The 21392-nt window shown below is 30.2% G+C and overlaps 2 protein-coding genes across 3 annotated transcripts; both read right to left on the minus strand.

The window, feature by feature from the left end:
- Window positions 1–1306: 1306 nt before the first annotated feature.
- On the minus strand, window positions 1307–4222 carry LOC109787932 (uncharacterized). The gene is made up of 4 exons (XM_020346533.2): window positions 4066–4222; window positions 2845–2995; window positions 1836–1900; window positions 1307–1626 (listed from the first exon to the last, which is right to left on the minus strand). Exons 2-4 carry the CDS (start codon window positions 2987–2989, stop codon window positions 1543–1545), a joined length of 294 nt encoding a protein of 97 aa, XP_020202122.1. The 5' UTR covers window positions 2990–2995; window positions 4066–4222; the 3' UTR covers window positions 1307–1542.
- Window positions 4223–5558: 1336 nt separating this feature from the next.
- Window positions 5559–15489, minus strand: LOC109787925 (uncharacterized). 2 transcript variants are annotated; one of them, XM_020346523.3, is made up of 16 exons: window positions 15300–15489; window positions 15114–15178; window positions 14835–14928; window positions 14290–14468; window positions 13669–13719; window positions 12202–12258; window positions 11360–11480; window positions 8926–8992; window positions 8761–8802; window positions 7557–7662; window positions 7368–7478; window positions 6924–6995; window positions 6737–6838; window positions 6591–6637; window positions 6433–6460; window positions 5559–6198 (listed from the first exon to the last, which is right to left on the minus strand). In XM_020346523.3, the coding sequence occupies exons 1-16, from the start codon at window positions 15412–15414 to the stop codon at window positions 6046–6048; spliced, it is 1410 nt and encodes a 469-aa protein (XP_020202112.1). In that variant the 5' UTR covers window positions 15415–15489; the 3' UTR covers window positions 5559–6045. The 2 variants fall into 2 exon arrangements, with proteins under 2 accessions (XP_020202112.1, XP_020202113.1); XM_020346524.3 differs by having other exon boundaries at window positions 15114–15204.
- Between the last annotated feature and the right edge of the window lie 5903 nt (window positions 15490–21392).

Genomic DNA, 21392 nt, shown 5'->3' on the forward strand with positions numbered 1-21392 from the left:
TTGAATTCCTCCCATTCATTGATCCTGTATCATAATTCCCTCATGCTTGAGTTCAATGATACACTTCCACATCTCTATGGTCACTTCATACACTAGCGACTAGCGAGATACTGTATCATAATTATGAAATACTATAGGAAATAGTCCCTAAAAATCACGTAAGGTGGGAAATGGCATATGATTTCGTTGCAGGTAAGAATGACACCACTTGGCTAGAAGCAAAGCACTATATATAAATAAAGTGTAATTAGGGGTAGTGTTACCGGATATGAATCATTCTTACATGTGACTCCCTTCTCACCAAAACTTGGGGAGATAACACTGGATTGAATTACTTCCAAGAAGTGCGTTTGGTTTAGCTTCAAGTATGGACATTGTTTCATGAAATCATGTTACGTTGTTACTGATGTTAGATCTAGCTATAAATTTTAGCTTCCACTTACGCGCATAATAGGGTTAAACATGAAACCTTGCATGCTATAACATGAAGTTGAGTTATTTAGGCTAGTGCAGATCAACTTTTTTTTTTTTATTATAAACATTTTTATAACTTCACGAGATGATTTAATATATATATATATCAAAATAATTCATAGAAAACACGCACCTAAGTATAATTTTCATGCAACTTATCTTGTTCAGCATTTCTCATTTTCTCTTTATTGTATGTAACCAATTCGCTTGCGAGTTTCGAAAACAATGGGGTATGGTAGTTTTATCGAATGGTTTGAAAATTGAAACCACGGTTGCGTAAAAAAGTGTCAAAGTTATTAATTTTTGTTTAAAATTTTTTAAGGGAAGTTGCTCTCCAAGGTTCGAAAGTCACTGGTAATTCATGAAGTAGAAAAAATCACAAATTTTAGTTCCAATATTGCACTTCCAATTTTAGTTATTACGATTCCGTCTGGGTACGTATGTCGGTATATGCTTTAATATCACTTACTGTACTTTTAAAAATAGTATGCTAATAATTATAATTTTTATTTGTTAAAATACTTCCAAAACATCGACACCCCTACGGAAGGAGAGGGTGTTTAACTGGGTTACGGTGCCTGAATATAATATGCTACGGAAATAAAATTAAAAAAAAAATAAGGAATGGTTATGGTTAATACTGTAAATAACTCAGAGATAACCCCCAAAATGTCGGGGGATTTGAAATTTGGCAAATTTGAGTAATGCAAATCCCCTTTGATCATCTCTTTTCATTAATGAAAAATTCCCAAACAATGGTTTAAGGTCTTCTCAATTTTTACAATTCCACTCAATTATTAACAACTCCATCATCCAAACATAACCAAAATAATTGGGGCATAACAGGTAAAATTTATTGATAATTTTGATAGTCCAAATCATTCATCGCATTACATATATGAATGATATTGATTGATAGGTTAATATCCAATCAAAATATCAAATATTTGTGCCGGTCAATAATTACTCAAGATGTTATAGTTCAAAACGAGTGAGAACAAACAACAAAATGAAGGGCCTGCCAACTCCTCTTCATGGAAAAATATCTGCAGTTACAAAGAAAGAGTCTTACACTAATTTTGTTTGTTTAGCCGTTTGGGAAGCCTCAGAGGCATTGACTTCTAAAGGACACTGAGATACATACGGTTTGAGCTGCATAAAAGAAGGAATTATATGAATCAGTTGCCACTAACAGTGCATGAGAAATACTAAATCCATAATCGTGTTAAATTCACAGAAATTCTTGACCCCTAGTCATTCATGAAGCCGTAAGTTATCATTAACTTCAGCACAGTAAACGTGTGGAAGAAAAACAGGTGAACAAAAAACAATAGTGATAAGATTGAGTGGAAGATGCAAACCTTGAAATCAGTCAAATCAGGAACTACATAATTTGGCAATTTTTCTTGCAACACTACATACCCACCTGCAACAATACGGAAATTTACATTTAATTTGAAAGTACAGAAAAAAAATACATTAATATAATATGTATGTAGCTAGATAAATTATTTTATTACAACATACAAAATTATAAATACAACCTCAGTAATGAATACCGAGTTTTAGAAAACCACATTTACTAACTGTAGACATTTAGGATATAAAGAAACAACCAAAATATTACCAAGGCCACAAATTTTTAAGAATAAAGAACACAGACACTTCCTGAAGTTTTGAGAAATTGCATAAATATCTCCTACTTTTTCTACCCCTACAATAACCCCCCTTAATTGTTTTAAAAATATTACACTAGCACTTCCTATACATCATTACTTTAACCCCCCTCAATTATTTAAAAACATTACATTGTGACCTCCTATAAGGATGTTACTGTAAACCTTAAAAAAGTAGGGGGTGTTGGTGCAATTTCGTAGAACTTTAGGGAGTGTCAATGTAATTTTCTCAATTTTTAGAGCTGGATGTAGAAATGCAAGTAATTTCAGTCAACCAACCCAAATAATAGATATGTAAAGATCAGCCCTCGTAAAGATCAAGTGAAAACAAGTGAGCATCTTTCACACCCAACAATCCTCGTCAATCAAAGTCAGTACAGTGAAACTAGAATAAGATTTAAGAAGTCATAAGTTTTTTTACTAGAATTGAAAAAGACACAAGTTTTGAAAGAAACATTAATCATACAGCTTATTCTAGTTTACCACAATTAAGAAGATATTACCATTAGCAAACTAATAAATATGCCCCATTTGTATTAAAGAAAACAAAGTATGTATGCAATCAAGCAGTTGACAAGGCTCAAGATATAATCAAAGTCAGATTAGACGACAGAAGTGTATTCTAGTTCAAGATAAGTGCTTCTTAAACAAACAAACATAGATTAAAACCACAACTTAAATTGAAGAAACAAACCTTTGCGAGTGTGGAAACCAGTAGGTTTGCAATTCTTTCCCTTGTAATATCCACTAGGCGCACGTTTTGGTGAAAGAATGTCAAGGGAAGATGTCCGCTTCCTTCGAAATGTCCTTGCTATTCCTAAAATGATCCCCAACGGCATCTTTTCCTGCAAGAGACAAAACAAATCAATAATCATCAAAACCAAACACTTATGTCACATCACAACCAAGGAATAACATACACAAACACAAATAAAAACAGTAACAATACATAATCAAAAGTAGAAAATTTTCTGCATAAAAACTACATTATGCACTTGCCATTGGAAATTGATGAAGGTGAAACAGAAAGCCTGTAGATTTCCAAACAGAGGATTCAAGGAAAGGCATCTGAACTGGGGTTGATTTGAGGAAATGAATATTACGGAAAGGGGTTTGTCTTTACTTGGGAGAGGCATGATTTGATTTCAAATCATCCTTTCTTGGGTTAGTAAAGATATGTAATTCCAATATCAGTTAGAATGTCGTGATAAATTTGAGATCTTTAAGGACAGGTAAAAGTATACTTAAAATATCACCTACAGTAATCTCACGAATAGGACTTTTTTTTATTTTTACTTTTTTATCTACACGAATTACCATGACAAGAACAAAGTTCAAATTTAAGACTTTGTATATCTTACCCGAACCTCTCATCACTAGGCCAATCCCGGTGATTCCACTAAAAGGAGTGTACCATAGAAGGAGGATCATCTAATAACTCATACACAAACAATGTTTTGGCACTTATACCAGCAACAATATCACAGACTACTTAATGTTAAGCAGGCAGAGCAGAGCTTCTTGACATTTGCCAATGAGTAATCATGTTCATTTCCTAGAGCTACAATTAGTCATCATAACCCCCAATCTCCTAGTTGTCTGAGATCAAAGCTCTGTTACCAGGATTTCAGTTTCATTGAGATTTATAATAACTTAAATGAAATCGAAGCACTTCAACCCTGATCGCAGCCGTATTTAACAACACTGTATTGGTACCAGGCACTAACAGGTGGGTTCCAAACATGAAATTGAAATCACTCGCTCTATGCTTCCGTTGCTAGATACAATATAAATTAGCTAACCTCAAAAAGCTTTACACATATGAAGGTAGGTTTCTTCGTTCAACTACAAATAGTGAACAAAAATGGAAAATGAAGACAGAACCAAGCGTGAAAACATGGAGAGAGTAGCGTACCTGGAAGTCGCAGAGAGATAACAAATTGGGTTTGGAACCGTCGACGGCTATAAGTGATATGAAAAATTATCGGTGGAAGTGAGAAACAAGAAACACAGTGGCGAGTGACACCGTGAGGGTTTTAGGGTTGAAGTTGAAGGATGAAAAAATATAAATCTTTTGAATATATTTTTACTCTCTTCAAGTTAGGACAAGTTTATTTTTGTTTTTAAACTTAAAAATAGTTTTTTTAATCTTATAATTTTTAATAATTTTATTTTAATCTTTGTTGTTACTAATAATATATATTTAAAGTGATAAATTGAAATCGTTATATATATTAATTAAATTTAATATAATATTTTTTATTAATAAAGATATTAATAAATATATTTTATATAATAATATTTAATGAATTTTTTTAATAAAATTTGAATATAAAAAATTTAAAATTATAAGACAAAGAATATTTTTAATTTAAGGAATTAAAAACAATATAATTTAATAAATGAGCGTAGAATATTTCTAAAAATTATTATTGTTTTAGAAGCATTCATGAACAATATAAAAGTAAGAATTTTTATATGTGTATATATAAGAAAATCGTTATTGTATTAAAAAACAAAAATGTAATACATATCATTTGAAGTAATTAGAAATATATAAGATATATTTAAACATTATTGTAATTTTCTTGACTATGGTCCTTCATTGAGCAGTAATATTCTCGAGTCAATCTTGTATAATTTGAACGAAGAAAAAAAAATCAGGTTAAAAAACATTCTTGTTCAAAATGAATGTTCTTGTTAAAGCTAGGTCCATGATATGGATACAATATCCAATAAGAAAAAAATTCACCTATCTTAATTAAATGAGTAATTATCGCTTTCCTTTTCAATAATTTGCCCTTTTACGTTAAAATTACACACGGAGTATCAAAATTCTTGTTAAGAATTATATAGGTAAAATAAGAACCTGTACCTATTATTATCGTTAAGATGTACTACTCTTGCATCAAATGAAATTCACTGCGATCATTGTAATTTCTTTACCTATAAAAATTTATGAAATTCATTTATTAAAATTCCATTAAAATACTTTCATGATTCGAGGGGTCAAGAAAAGCAAAGCATCATCGGACGGAATAAAAAAACCTTTTTTAAATTAACAAAAATTACCTTTAATAAAATTAATTTTCAAATGTTAACCACCTTCTATCATAAATTTTACATTTTAACTTACATTGCGATAAGAATAATTGATCCTAAAGGTTCATTGAACAGACAAGTAGTCGTCCTTAATTTTCTTGCAACATAATATCACTAGTTAAATTCAAATTAAAAACAAAAATAAATAACATAAAACAAACTAAACATGAATATATGTTTACATTAACTTTCATAAATAGAGATCTGGTATTGAGAACAAGTTCCAACTACCTAGAAGTATCATAATGTGGTAAATAATGAAGGCAATGATTCTGAAGAAATTTCAAAATGCAATCATGTAAGCAGTTTAATCAAATGTTTAACAAAATTTTATCTAATAAATAAGTTACATAAAAACTCTATGAAATGTACTTAGTATTACAAGAGTTCTTGCATGCAGAATTGCTGTAATAGTTCTTCTGTCTTGAGTTTAAACATCTGAACTAAAATGAATATCATATATGTAATGTTGTCAAACTTGTGCATGTAAGATATATTTAAGCTTCGCTTCACTCTCACCAAGTGTACTATGAAAACAATACCTGAACCTACATTCATTCAAGACTAACCTATCCATCATCTTACATTCTTCTAGAATATAAGACGAATCTTCTGATGAGTGTGATAATAAATTAATAAGAACCAAGAAGGAATTCCCCCTACCCCAGAAAAAATCCTAACTTTTTCATAACTGTTACGGAAGCGACATAAGCAGGATACAAAATTTATGCCGCAATAAATCATGTGTATCTCTTCGGTGTAACTTCGATTTCTGTTTGTCTGTCTATCATTTTTACCTCATTAAACTAACAACCTCTTCTTCTTCCACCATATTTTTGGAATCATATTCTTGGCATGATGAAAACTGAGCACAACAGGAAGAAATATCAATTCCAGCAACCTTCATGGCATCGCAGACCCATTCAGGAACATCACCTTTTGGGAACTGCAATATGAAGATGTAAGTAATCATCCAGTTATTTGTGATACAGGAAATGATGACAAACAAATAAAAAACATGTCTTCTCAAGGAGGTACTGATTTTTGTGCTGTGTATACATAAAGAAATATTAATAATATACAAAGAATATTACAAATAATAATAAAAATAAAAATAAACACATGTCAATGTAATGTGCCCAAAATTCGAGAAAGGTTGATGTAATTTTCTCTAGCATACCATTTTGCGCAGAAAGTCACATACAAACCTACAAAAAGCCAAAACAAAAAAAATATATGATTAGTGGCATATAAAGAAGGAAGGAAATTGCCGAATGGAAAGTATCAATTCAGATCATGATATAAAATGAAGGAGAGAATAATTAAGTGTGAACATACTCTGGGAACCTCCCTTCAACTATTGAAGAGTGTAGATTCCTACTGAGCTGCAAATTTTGAAAATACAATGACTTTAATCTTACTTATACGCAAATGCACAACAAAATAGTTTTAAGAGTATTTTTACAAGATGATATTGCTTGTACCTGCATCATGTAGTATAAATTATGATATGACAAAAGTTGAGACCCCATTGCATCTTTTGTCACAAGGCAATGGATGTAAGCCCTGCTGTAGGTCTTGCAAACCTGTGACAGAAGAAATAAACTAAAACACATGCTGATTTCTGCAAACAGTTTTATCAAGTAAAAAATTGACCTCTTACAAACATACCATACAAGGGCAAGTAGGATCAATTGGACGAGTGTCATCAGCCATTTGTCTATGTTTTAGTTTCAATACTCCCTACAAAGTTAAAGGAAAAAAGGTTCAAAAGAAATTGTGTGAATATGTGGGATTTAGCGACTTCTTTAAAATTAGCACTATTCCAAATATATTAAAATAAGTGCAACCAAAAAGTTGAATCACTAGAGCCCAATAGGGATTAGGGAGACAACATCACGAGCCATCAAACTAGAGTTTTTTATTTCAATTTTTGTCAGATGCACAAAATGATTGCCACTTTCTTACCAGTGCCTTGGTGATTGTAAAATTATTTGTAACACGTTGTACGGGTAGGATAAACACAATGATGGATATATGTACATGACTGTTATGTATGTGTGAAGAAAGAATGTTAGAAATTATCAATAAAAAGAATAAAATAAAAATGATCACCTCAGGAACGAGAGCAGTGCCAAAGCGTGCTGTACGGGTAGGATACACACAGTCATACATGTCAGCACCCAAAGCACTACAGACAACAATATCAAGTGGATAACCAACTCCCTGAAAGTTCATGCAAAATGTGAGACATTATATTGACTTTTTTTTGGATAAAAAAGGTTGATATGAAGTCATTCTGACCATAACATATCGTGGTTTATCCTCTGGCAAGGCAGCAGTGCACTGAGCAACAACTCGCCAAAATGAATTTTTATCTTCACCGCCTGAAAGACCACCAATAGCATAGCTGTGACAAAAGAATAACTCCACATCACTACTGAAAAAACTATTAGTGTCAAGAGTCTTCTGCTGGCGTTCATATATTAAAAGCAAGTGATGTCTATATGAAAATTACATTCTTTGCTGGGCTAAAAAACGCCATATGCAAGTAAAATTATCCAAACATGACCATGTAAATAATGCATGCCTTCCAGTGCAGATTGTGAGGGATGGTCTGTAAGGTTCATTCTAATTTGTGTAAATTCATAGAAGAAAATATTTATGCACATTTTCTAAATATCATATATAGTTATATACTAAAACAAATTCTCCAATAAGTATTTAGTTTCCAGACATCCATGGATGTTACTAAATTTGGGGTAAATAACAACCACCATAGGGGTTTTTTCCCACTAGACTGAGTCAGAATACATGGATCAAAAATATTTTTATTTAGAGAGAATGTAAATCTAAGTATTTTAATTGATTTCAATTAGAGTTTTCTTGGTTTTCCTATACCTCTATTAGTGAGCTATCCGAAATTTGATCAACACTACCGACAGGAGGGACTTATATTGGTTTTCTCATATGTCCAAAGTCCAAACCATCAAATATGGGATAAATGGAAATGATTTAATCACATGAAGAATACATCAATTTTACATCCTTCAAAAAAAAAAAAAACTCTTTTTGTCCTCCAATAGACTAATCATCTATCAGTAGACACTAGCAATTAAGTCCAATGTGTTAAAAATCGGATTAGACAAATACAGCAGTAAGGCCACAAGTTTGGGGTCCCCCTCCTACCCAAAAATAGAAATTTGCATAATGCATATAAATCAGAGGTAAATAATAGTCAAATAACAAATTAAATGCATTTAACAATGGAAATTTATTTTTAAGCTTAAAACATATCTCTTAAAAAGGAAATAAAGACATTGTACAGATTATTTATGAATAATTGACCAAGTCCAGTTAAGGAAGGCAATGTACCCAAAACCAGGCTAGCCAAACCGGCCAACATGCCCAGTACACTATAGTTTAGTTCACAAAGTGCATCCAAAAAATATAAAAATTATTTGAAAAGACATGCACAGTTTGCATGTTGACAAGAATTTACACCTACCCAGGCAAATTGCGCTCCACCATACCTTTGACACAGATATCCCTGATTACAAAATATCATATTTATAAGCAATATACAACTACCAAACTGGTAAAACAATAATCGGGAAACTGAATATAATTCACAGCAAATAACAAGAAGGTTATGCTTTGTGCTGAAACTCACCTCAATACAGGATCTAAACCACCTTGCACAATACCAAACAAATTCTGATCATGAGGTCTCTTGTGAGCTGTTAACATAAGGCAACATGCATTGATATTCAGCATGCAAAGCAGGCAGTGCTAGAAAACTATGAGTAGGATTAAAAAATATGGCCTACCATTTCAATTCAACATTCATTATAAAATAAATATCAAACCTTTTACAAACAGACCATGCTTTACATGAGACCATAACTTTATACATAGCACATGCTAAGAGAAAAACATAAATCACTTTTACTCTCTCTATTCTACAACGAAGTATCTAATTTGCTAGTGATTGAATAAAAGAAACTCAAGAATGGCAAACTAAATAAACTTTCCCTTCTATTGTCTTTCGCAATTCTATCTTTTTCAAGAAAATCCCACAACTCAACAAGCTATCATCCTTATAAGTTATAAGAAATGATTTTCAGAAGGAATGTTTTAAACCATTAGAAGAAAAAGGTTCCAAAATCAGAAATGGTCAAAACTCAATCAAAAAGATATTGCAATGAAAATGATTGATAAGCAATTTCTAAACAAGTTTGACTGATTTAACAGCTATAAACGGTTTGTTTAAGGAAGCTACTTGCAAAACTCATCAAGAGAAGGAAATGTAACACATTGGCAAAATTCATGCTTCTAAGGAGAGAGAAAGTATCTTCTAAAGAGGCCCCTTCCTAGTCAATCCCTCTAGTACTTAATCGTTTGTAATATTTTAAAGAGTGTTTGTGAGCTTTTGTTATACTGTGCATCCACTCATTGAGTGTTAAAAGAGCAGAAAATCATAGTCTTGTATTTTTTTTTAAGAAGATTGAGCTTCTAAGAAGGCTGATTAATGAGGATTAATACTAATGGACTGTGGTACCAAGCTAACTAGGAAAGTTAGTGGACAATTGGTTGAGCTGTGGTGTTGAGCCTGAAGAAGCTTGGAAAAAAATTGTAGTGTTAAGAAGCATGAGGTGGCTTGTAAGAAAGAATGTTTGTAATTTAGGAGTGATTACAATGAGAAAAACTATTGAGGTAGAGACCAGACGTAACCCAAGTGATTTGTGGGTGAATGATTATTAAAATCTTCTATGCAGTATCCTCCTACCCTTGTCCTAGTTTTTGCAGTTATACTGCCATCATCTAGCTTCTAAATCAGTGTTTAAAAACTGGATCGAACCGGCCAGTCGGATCAGTTGAACCGGGAACCGGTGGTCTAGCCGGTCCGACCAGTGAACCGGTAGGTCAAACCGGTTCAACCATAATTTTTTTTTTTTAAGGGACCACAAACTACAAAAATAACAATAAGAATTGAATCTTTTAATGGAAGAACAAAGAGTCTTATTAAACATAACAATAACTACTTATTCTAATGTATTTATTTGTAGTATATGTAATTTAAATAACTTTTATAGCATATTATTAATTTTAAATTATATATTTAATAATATAACGAGGAGGTGACTTGCAGGGTGTAGTCCATCCCTCATCATCACTATCTGATTCACTATCTTCTTCCTCACTGGTATCTTCTGAATGCATCCAACAATCACACTCAGGATCGCACATTTCTGGGTTAACATCCCAAATGAAATGACCGTTGATCCGGTCAGTATAAACTATGTTTCCATCTGCATGAACTGAGTAGATGGGGATTCTCCCTTCTTTAACAAAGGGTTACAAGCATATTATATATGTACATATTATTTATATTTTTAATTTATATTAATATACAGTTTAACATGTAATTTTTTTATGTATTTCTTTATACAAAATAAAAATAAAGATAATTTTAAATAAGATGAAAATTGAAATTTAAAATAGAATATAAATTTATTAAAATTTATAAGTATAAAATATATTTAACATGAATATTTTTTTTAAAAAAATTAATAAAAACCGGGTCATGCAGTTCAATTAGTGACCTACCAGTTCAACCTTTGACCCACTGACCCAGTACCCTAACCGGTTTGATGACCGGTCCGGTTTTTAAAACTATGTTCTAAACATATCATTTACAACAAAACATTGTCTTATACAGAAATTTTTTTTATATTAGTTAATTATCAATTCGGGGAAGTTTGATTTAAAATTGTTTTGTTTTTCACATTCAGAAGCACAATCAAAGTCTTTTGGTTTGTGAAATCAGCTTTTGGATAACCTCCAAACGCACCACTTTTGACACTGATTAATATTATCTTGCTTCTAAACATCTATGTACAATCATTTTATATCTACTAAGCATATATCAATGATTTTGAATATCATTTCCTTTCTTCTAAATATCATCTATGAGCCAATAAAACATCTTGAGCAAAAACAAATCTGAAGAAGAATATCAGTTGTGAAGGTTAGGCTAAAGTTCGTCAAGGGACATAATTCAACTCTCTTTCTTTCAACTCTTTGAGCCATATTTCAACATTTACCTGCTATACATCTGTCTATCCATCTAAGTGTTCGATACATAGCTTCCTCAATTCGTGGACCAGTAATGGTGGTCTTTACAACATCATCGAGAGCCATAATGATATCTGCTCCAATTCTATTCTGTATTTGTATGGAAAAAATATGAAAGCATGTAAAACAATAGAGCATCATATCTTTCAAAATGATGCAGGGGGAAAAATTGTCACAACAATAAATGAATATCTTAACTGTTGAATTTAGACAGAAAGAGAACCAAATATAGAAGGAGAAAGGATGTCATTGTTTAAGTGACATTTATCGATTGTACAGTACTAGTGTAGAACTTCTATATATAGACTATTAATGGACTAAGTGGGGACTGGGGACATTTTCCATGTATAGAAAGAGAAGAAAAAAAAAATATCTTAAGAAAATACACAAAACTGAGAATGACTAAGAATTAGTCATATTCCATTGCTAGTATACTGAAGAGTACTACAAGTTTTCTTGAATTCCGTTTGCAATTGCTTTCTATAAACTAATTGGGATAAAGTTGAATCAAGAGTAGAGAACATCAAAATCTTGCTATAAGGGGGGAAGGGAAGCAAATATGAAGGATAAAACCTTTTTATAAGAGATAAAGTCCAAATGTTAATGGAAGTTATATAGAAAGATCAACCCTCCCTCAGTTCAGAAATACAGTAGATATAACTAATTTAAAACAAGGAAATATTTTATTTAAAAGCAAATCACATTAAGCAGACTCCTGTAATTTCCTATACATTTTAAATGCAACATAGCAAAAAGAAAGCACCCAGTTAAAATTAAAATAAAAATATGGAGAAAAGCTTAATGTTCTTACTTGGATTTGAATTGATTCCTCAGGTGTTAGAAGCATTGGTTTTCCATCTACTGGTGACTGCAGCAAGAGAATAAAGTTTTGTTACAAATAACAAAAGATGGCATTGTACTTCATAACATTAATTCCATAAAACTTTACTAAATATAAATTCTTTTACTGAAAAAGTATTTAAATAAGTACAAAACTTGTTGAGGGTAAAATGACAGCCATTATACCATTAACGAGAAAAACATGCACTTCAAATTTTAATATTATCATATCATGCATCCACAAGGGATGCCAATTGGTGGGTGGGAGCGCAGGTATAGTTTCCCCTGTATCCATCCCCATTTATATTAAAGGGTATCCAGACCGTTAATAGGTATCCCTGAATATCTACAAATATTTGTGAATTTAAAAATCATAAAAGGGAAATAAGGTTATATCAACAGACCAAATGTTTTAAAACAGTCAAATAACTTTGTTTTCATAAATAAGACAAAGCACATTGTCTTATGACAGACAACTTCTTTAAATGAATTAATAAATGAAAAAAGTACTAAAAGTTTTTAAGAACACAATTCAACCCTCCTTCTTGTGTTCTTCCACGCATCATAAAATATTCTATCAAATATCAGTAAAATGTCCAGCCAGCTAATGAAGTCAATAAAAACTACAAAGAAAGGAAATGAATTCTTAATCCCATTCAAGATTCAACAATGTCATTATTATCATTGCACTATTTTAAAAAAACAATTGTTTGCTCAGAGAACCAGGGAGCATGGTGGTTTGTGGTTCAACTAAAGGACCAAAATAATATAGAGTTAGGATTAAGTTATTCCAAGAGTAACTTTAAAAGACTTATTCTGAATCCTCCTCACTTTTCATTTTCTTTTAATCTAACAGTTTTAATGAGTAATTCATCTTTGATTGTTAGATTAAAAGAAAATGAAGGGTTAAGATGAGGAGTAATTCTTTTAAAGTTACTATTGGAGTAACTTTATCCATTCTTGTGTAATATATAATTATAATTATATGTATATTAATGTGTGAGTGTCCAAAAGTATGAGACTAAATATGTAAAGTTAAACATATATTTGATGCATTTTTTTTTTTTCAATTTCTCTAGCATTTTTTAACAATTTTGTTCTATGTAACCTGAAATCAATATAGACATCGGAAAAATTGCTAACTCAGTCCATGTTTGATCCAGTTAAGACTAATTTTCAGTTTGGCAGAGAACTAGGCAAATTTGTTACAAGTCAAAACTAGTTCAACTCTCCAGTTTTGGACAGTTTAACTTTAACCAGTTTTCACTGTTTTGGGAGATTGAAATGGTAAGATGGTTTAGGGTTTAATCAAACTGGTATGCAGTCAAGTTGGCAGTTTGGAAGGCATGGTCACAAACCAGATTTGAGAACACTGATCAAGAGTGAAGCAGAACACACCTTTGAAATCTAGTCTATATCTTGAAAGGAAACAAATTACCTGAAAAGTCACGCCTTTTTCTGTGATATCAGCAAGATGCAACAGTGAAACCTAAAAACATCCATGAAATAAAAATGATTTCATTTAACAAGGATTCTGAACATTATTATCAAACAACAAACGTATAATATTGGTCCACTTCACAAAGCATATCTTTGTTGTTAATTTGTTAAGCCTATTCTCACAGTTCACTCCTGACAACGGGTTACTTTTATCACTTCTCTTAAAAGAGTTAAATATGATTCTTCATTTTGTAAGGTTAAAAAATAAATGACATAAAACATTACACTAATTTATTTATTACTATCTAAAAAGTGAAAAGGAAAGGGGGAGGGAGGGACAACTTATGTTATGCCACACTCGAAATGTATCAACTTTCTGTTTTCTTCATTATTATGCAATTTTCATGCAGTGTATTAACAATAAAAAATCATGAAAATAAGTTTTTCTTATTTATCGTTCTTGGCATAGGCTATGTGGCATGAACAAATATCAATTTACCACCATGTAAAATTAACATGCAAAACTATTCACAGGATGAAAGATAATAGCACAGTTGCAAGAATGCTGGAAATCACAACAGTACATGCAATGGTATACATGAGGCCATAAATTAATTACCATTTGAAAGCCACCAGAGTCTGTAAGCAGAGCCCGTTGCCAATTCATAAAATTATGAAGACCACCAACTTCATCGAGAAGCTCAGAAGTAGGTCGAAGGGCCAAGTGATATGTATTTCCAAGTATAATTTGGCAACCAATGTCCTCAAGCTGGCTATTTGTCAATCCTTTTATTGTTCCTGATCATTCAAAAATCCCTATAAATTGCAGCATCCCAAGTGAACCACAACTATTAAGCAATCCAATAAATTCCCAACAAACCGAGAAAATCAAATCAAACAGTGCAAACACCAACATTCAGTATTGTGAATTCTATAGACAGGCAATAACCAATAATGCCCATTGGAAAATAATTCACTTCAAAATGTGATGAAGTATTTCTTCGGTCATTTGCTCCAATCAAAACAGAAACAACTTGGTAACTCATTTAAAAAGATGGGTTTTATTTTCTTATGCAAAGTATTAAGCAGTATAACTAAAAGCACTAGGAAAATTTCATCTGTTGCAGGAACCAAATGACGAAGAATCTGAAAATGAACTTTGACCTTGTGTGCCCACAGGCATAAACAAAGGAGTCTGGCACACAAAATGAGGGAGTGTCAACCGAGCAGCGCGAGCACGGTTGAATCTGCCAAGAACCTGAGAAAATAAACAGAGCAGAGTCCTAAGAATAGAGTTAAAAGAACAGGCGCGAGCGAGCATGAGAAACACGTGGACAGTGATTCTCAGTCCTCATCTAGGAAAAATATGTCATTGTATCCACATCCACAAACAGTTCAATAAAAAGTGAAACAATGCGGCAGCATTAGAATCGGAAGGTGAACCTCAAACGTAAGCGCCATCGCGTTTGTTTCTGAAGCGGTGCGGGAGCGGTGCGCACTAGTATGTCCTGGGATAAGATGGAGAATGAGGAATCTAAAAAGAAAGTGTTTAGTGTAACAAGGAACGAGGAGAAGGAGAAGGAGATGCAGCGAATGAAGTAGGTTAGACTAATGCAAAGAAAAGGTTACCTTGGCGGCTGCGAGGGTGTGGCAGTGGCACCTTATTTGTAATGTTTGGTTTAAATGTTGGTTTGAAACACGGAGACCAAGTCATGGGAGCCTCCAAGCTCAGCCCTCGAAACATGCTCCCGACCCGCCCTTGGCCTTGACCAACAACTTTCCTGTTACACTACGTCTTCGCTCTCCCTTTACCCTCACACCCAACAACTTATCCTACGATTTTAATTTTAAGGTTTACTCTTAAATTTAACATATATTTATTTTTTATTATTTAATTTTAAAATTATTGTTTTTAATCTTTATAATTTTAAAAAATCTTATTTTAATTTTATATTTAAATCTTTTTAAAAAATCTACTAAATATTATTATATAAAATATACTTATTAATATCTCTATTAATAAAATTATCATATTAAATAAAGTTGATATTGCATAACTATTTTAGTTTAGTACTTTCAAAATTATAAAAATTAAAAATAATAATTTTAAATTTGAAGAACCAAAATAAATTTATCTTAAATTTAAGGAATTAAAAATATATTTAAACCTAATTTTAATAACCATAAAATTTAAATTAAATTACATTTTCTTCCTTTGTCTTCCATCTTTTCTATTAAAAATTACTTTCTTCCTCTTCAACACATTTTAATATATTACATATTATTTATTTTTAAATTTTTCATTAAAATTAAATTAACTTTCATTAAAAAAATATTATGTAAACCATCTTTACACATTAACATCTTTTTACATGTAAAAATGTTACACCACTTTTCTTTAGCAAGATTTAAATTTATTGAACTTTTGACAATTTATCTTTTATTTTACATATTTAATTACTATTTAAATATATATATATATATATATATATATATATTATAAATTTTATTAAAATTAACTATATATCTTAAAAAATATTTTTCATTATTATTTTTATAAAATATTTTAAATATATTAATAAAAAATATCAAATAAAATTTTCAAAATAATATTAAATCAATGAAATTAATACAATATTTTTATAAATATTTAAATAAAATAGTAATTTTATGACATAGTATTAATTATATATATTGAAAATAATATAGAAATATTAAGATATTATTTAATTAATATTATTAATATAATATTTAAATAAATTAGTATTTTATGATAAAGTATTATTTATTATATTTAATTAATGTAATGTTAAAATATGTATGTTAAATATATAATTTTTAAATAAATATATTTATATTAAAAATTTATTATTAAATAAAATATAACTATTACAAAATTTGATAGTTATATATATACATATATATATACACGAGGAAGATTCAAACGACACCGGTATAACTTTTATTAAGTGTTCCACCGCTCAATAACTTTATATATATATATATATATATATATATATATATATATATATATATATATTAATTTATATTATGTATTTTGGTGTATACATGTAATTTTTTACTCAAATAATAGTATTTTAAAAAAAATTACCCAAGTAGCAACTGTGCAAATTTATTTCCCCAACTAGCACCATTCACTGTTCACGTTCAGAATGGGCCGTTCTGATTTCAGAACGGGCCGTTTCGGATTCAAAATCATCATATAAAATGTGAAACCAGAACGAGTCGTTCTGAATCCAAAATGGGTCGTTCTGGCCTATAAATAAATAAAAAAATTGTTCGATTTTCACTTATCAAATACTAAAACTCAGAAACTAACATCAAATAATTAAATTTATTGAATATTAACATTATAAATATAACTAAATAAATTTATTAAAATTTAATACAATAATAAAGATCAATTGTGGCGGAAAACTGATTATGTTGTTCTCTAATCCTGCTGGACTTTGGCCGACCCGCTAAGAAACTGATTATGTTGGCAGAAACTGATTATGTTGCTCGCATGACCCGTTGGGACATTTACAATAAGGTTAAATGAAATGTGGTATGATTGCGACAAGTTCCAGAAAGTTCATATCCCTTGCTCGCATGACTCGCTAAGAGATTTACTAAATGTAATGTGGTGTGATTGCGACAAGTTCCAAAAAGTTCATATTCTTTGCTCGCATGACCTGCTGGGAGATTTACAGTAAGACTAAATGTAATGTAGTGTGATTGCGGCAAGTTTCCCAGCGGGTCGGCCAAAGTCCAGCAGGATTAAAATTGAGATGAGCATTAGAGAATAATATAATTAGTTTTCCGCCACCATTGATCTTTATTGTTGTATTGAATTTTAATAAATTTATTTAGTTATATTTATAATGTTAATATTCAATAAATTTAATTATTTGATGTTAGTTTCTGAGTTTTGGATTTGATAAATAAAAATCAAACAATTTTTTTTATTTTTAGGCCGGAACGGCCCGTTCTAGTTCCACATTTTATGTGCTAATTTTGAATCCGGAACGGCCCGTTCTGATTCATTTGTCATGTGTTATTTTTTAATCCGAAACGACCCGTTCTAAAATCAGAACGGTTCATTCTGAACATGAACAATGAATGATGCTAGTTGGGAAAATAAATTTGCACAGTTGCTATTTGAATAATTTTTTTTAAATAGTATTATTTGAGTAAATAACTCGTGTACATATATAATTTATTTTATAGTTTTATTGTATTTATTATTCTAATAGCTAATTTAAACCCTAAACATATTTATATGAATTTAAAATATTTCAAAAATATATTTTAATTAAAATATATTTTTCTAATGAAATTAAAAATATATTTTGATAAATAATTAAATTAAAATATTTATTTAAAATCTTATAATGAGTAATGTTTAAGGATGTTAAATTAATATAATAAAATAACGATAATATAGTATTTATATTCTTAAGGGTTAAAAATATAATATATTTAATATTTTAACATTTAGAGGATGAATAATAATATTTATATTTTATAAGAATCTAATTTACATTAACTTAAATATTTTAAAAAGAAAGGACATTGTAATACTCGTTTTTTATGAGAGAATAACATAATTTATCTTAAAATTAATTATCAAAATAATTACTGCATCATATTATTTACTACAATATTCACTTTTTTTCGTCATGAGAAGTTGCATCATTCTTTCGCAACTACAATTTCTTTTTTATTTTTTCCTTCTTACTTTACATTAATTTATGATTAGGGTTTTGAGTTAAAATAATTAATTTTTAATGTAAAAATGTGATAAAATTATAATTAAAAAAAAATAGTGGTCTTTCTTTATAGTATATTTTACTATTTATATAAAATATTTCTTTTTACTCTTTACCGTATTAAATAATGTGTTTTGTTTTATAATTATATTATTAAAGAAATCAAATTTAGTATTATTCGGATTAATAATTTTATTAATATTAAAGAGTGTGTATCCATAGTTTTTTACAGTTAAAACTCGAGTTTGCAAAGGACTTGTCGAGGAATCAATAAACATCAGGACAAATTATAAGTCCAACCCCTTTTCTTCGAGTTTGTGATTACAATAAGATTTTTTTTCATCAATTAGGTAATTAGAAGTTATGGATCCAAAAATTTATTTTAATCTATAATATTTTAACATGTTATAAAACTTAGAGCCTTTGGGATATTGTTCTATGAGCACACCTATAGAATTTGTCTCTCATATAAATATAAATATAAATAATATATATATATATATATATATATAATATGAAATTGTTTGATTTGCTATAAATTTTGGTATTGGTTAGCCATATAGAAGTGTTTTACATTTTGTTTACAAAATAGATGTTACATGACAAATTAAATGAAAAATGACTAAAAAAAAACTTGATTTTAATATTTCCTATGGATCAGAAAAATTATCAGACAATTTTTGTGTTAAATATAAAATACGTAAAAGGCAAAAACATACACCACTGTTAATTTACGAGGAAAATTAGGGTAGGTCACCTTTATAGATGAGGATTGCCATATCCTCCAAAACAGCCGCTGACATTTAAAAATTTGACACCTCTTAATAATAATATTATAAAATAATTCTTTAATTAAATATTTTATAATTTAAAATAATTTTTTAACGATTCATAAATGGGTGTTATTTTAAAAGTTAATCACATATACACTGCCGATGTAAAGTTTTTTTACATTGGCAACCAATTATATCTTTTAATTGTATCATGTCACTATAAACACATTTACTTTTAACAGTGACATGACACAATTAAAAGATATAATTAGTTGTCAGTGTAAATTTTTTTTACACTGACAGTACAGTGTATAGGTGATTAATTCTCTATTTTAAAAGCAATAACATTTCTCTTACAGATAGTTTAAGATTTAAGACTTACAATTTTTGCACTGCTAGATTAAATAGGTACATGAGATTATATTCAATCTTTTCACATATTATCATCTCCCTAAAATCTTACCCTCGTCAAAGCTTCATAACTCCTTCCATAGTGTCTCTACCATTGAATGCATGTTTGTTTTATTCGATTATCGAATTTCAAAGCACGTTGATCATAACTTCTCTCACACAATGTTTTGGTGTTAAACGGAACGTGACAATAATACAAACACACCCTGAGTCTAGTGCCTTCATTTGAAACACAAGCGTGAGGAAGATGATGTGTTGAATAGTGCAAAGATTGAAGCCCCAAATCGCATTTTGTTAATTATCATCATACTCATTTACTTGAGTTTTCTCCATACCAAATCTGATTGTTTAAAATTTCTACAAACACACAATAATCAAAATATTTGATTCTATTGTTATTGTGCAACTATGAGAGAAGGAGTTGTGGAAGGTTGAGTGGAAAGGAGGGGGCGGGGCTGTGGAGGGAGAAGAACAATTGTTACTTAGCACTCACAATGAGATATAATGGCATTAAGGATGGAGGAGGGAGAGAAAATAAAATTAGAAAGAAAAATAGAAGAAAAATATTTGGTGTGGAAAGAACATTATTGAATCTGGTAGAACATTCAAATCTAATGGTACATATTAAAAATAAATATGATGCACTGTGAACCATATATCGTAATAGGTCATGTTAGATTTTGTTATAAGCTAAGAAAATCCTTTGAAACCCCTTTTAAATAGATTTTTGGTGCCTCTCATGTTATTCATCCATGAGTGTATGCTTATGGTCCTTAAAAAGTAGTGTTTTGTCAATGAGTACATTGGCGTTTTCATCGAGTTCTTACGATGGAGCCTCAACGCTAAGGGAGGATATCACGCTGGGTGGAATTTTAGACTGATGCTGCCACATATAGGCAGAGGAGGAACTTATCCTCATTGTCATTTTCAATGGCATATCACCAAGAGAGGTTGAGGCTTGAATCTCTCTACAAAATGGTTGAGGTTTGGATCTCTGAAGACCCTCATGTTATTCATCATCGACGAGGAGGAGGACGAGTTCTTCCTCTGTCTATCAATGACGATATCGATCTAGAACTCCACTCAACACAGAGTCCTCTGGCCAATGTCAAGGTTCGATCACAAGAGTGTAACAAATGTTAGTGGATTTTTCACTAATTGAGTGCTGATTTTTTAGGACCATAAGATAGGACAAGGAGGAAGAAGAAATCAGAGTGATCCAAGTAGTAGAAGATGGTTGGGATTTTTTTTAATCATTGTCCATATTCATAAATTCAAGTTCAACAAAATAAATCAGTCAATATTTTAAAATGAAAGATGACATGTACCATTAATACATGTGACATACACTCATTGGTGAATATCACGAGGGGTATCATAACCCCTTATTTAAAAGGGTTTATAAAGAAATTTTCCTTAATCTATTACAATTGATGTTAAATCATTGTCTTTTATCATTTACCATTATTGACACAACTGCACATTAACACTACCACCATCTACCATTGTTGCAAGCCACCATTTTTTTCTTTATTATTATTGTTATCACTATCATTATTATTGTTATCGTCACTACTATTATTATTATTGTTATCACTATTTTGATCTCCCACTTTATAAACCTTTGTCATAATAGTACCTATCACTATTATGATCATTATTATAAGGTACAAATTAGAAAGGAATAATGATATTTTTTACGAAACACTTTACAATTTTTATAAAATATTAATTTAAATTTTCATTTTTACCTTTCTCATAAAAAT

Source organism: Cajanus cajan, chromosome 6, assembly GCF_000230855.2.
Source record: "Cajanus cajan strain Asha chromosome 6, NIPB_CcT2T_4, whole genome shotgun sequence".
Lineage (NCBI taxonomy): Eukaryota > Viridiplantae > Streptophyta > Magnoliopsida > Fabales > Fabaceae > Cajanus > Cajanus cajan.

What these genes read in the sequence shown, in the direction of transcription:
- LOC109787925 (XM_020346523.3), bottom strand. Translation starts at nt 15,414, where the DNA reads ATGTTTCGAGGGCTGAGCTTGGAGGCTCCCATGACTTGGTCTCCGTGT. An exon ending in GGTTTAGATCCTGTATTGAG is followed by an intron (nt 8,803 to 8,925) that starts GTGAGTTTCAGC and finishes TTTTGTAATCAG; the next exon opens with GGATATCTGTGTCAAAGGTA. An exon ending in ATAAACCACGATATGTTATG is followed by an intron (nt 7,479 to 7,556) that starts GTCAGAATGACT and finishes ATGAACTTTCAG; the next exon opens with GGAGTTGGTTATCCACTTGA.
- LOC109787932 (XM_020346533.2), bottom strand. Translation starts at nt 2,989, where the DNA reads ATGCCGTTGGGGATCATTTTAGGAATAGCAAGGACATTTCGAAGGAAG. An exon ending in TGGTTTCCACACTCGCAAAG is followed by an intron (nt 1,901 to 2,844) that starts GTTTGTTTCTTC and finishes GTATTGTTGCAG; the next exon opens with GTGGGTATGTAGTGTTGCAA. An exon ending in CTGATTTGACTGATTTCAAG is followed by an intron (nt 1,627 to 1,835) that starts GTTTGCATCTTC and finishes TCTTTTATGCAG; the next exon opens with CTCAAACCGTATGTATCTCA.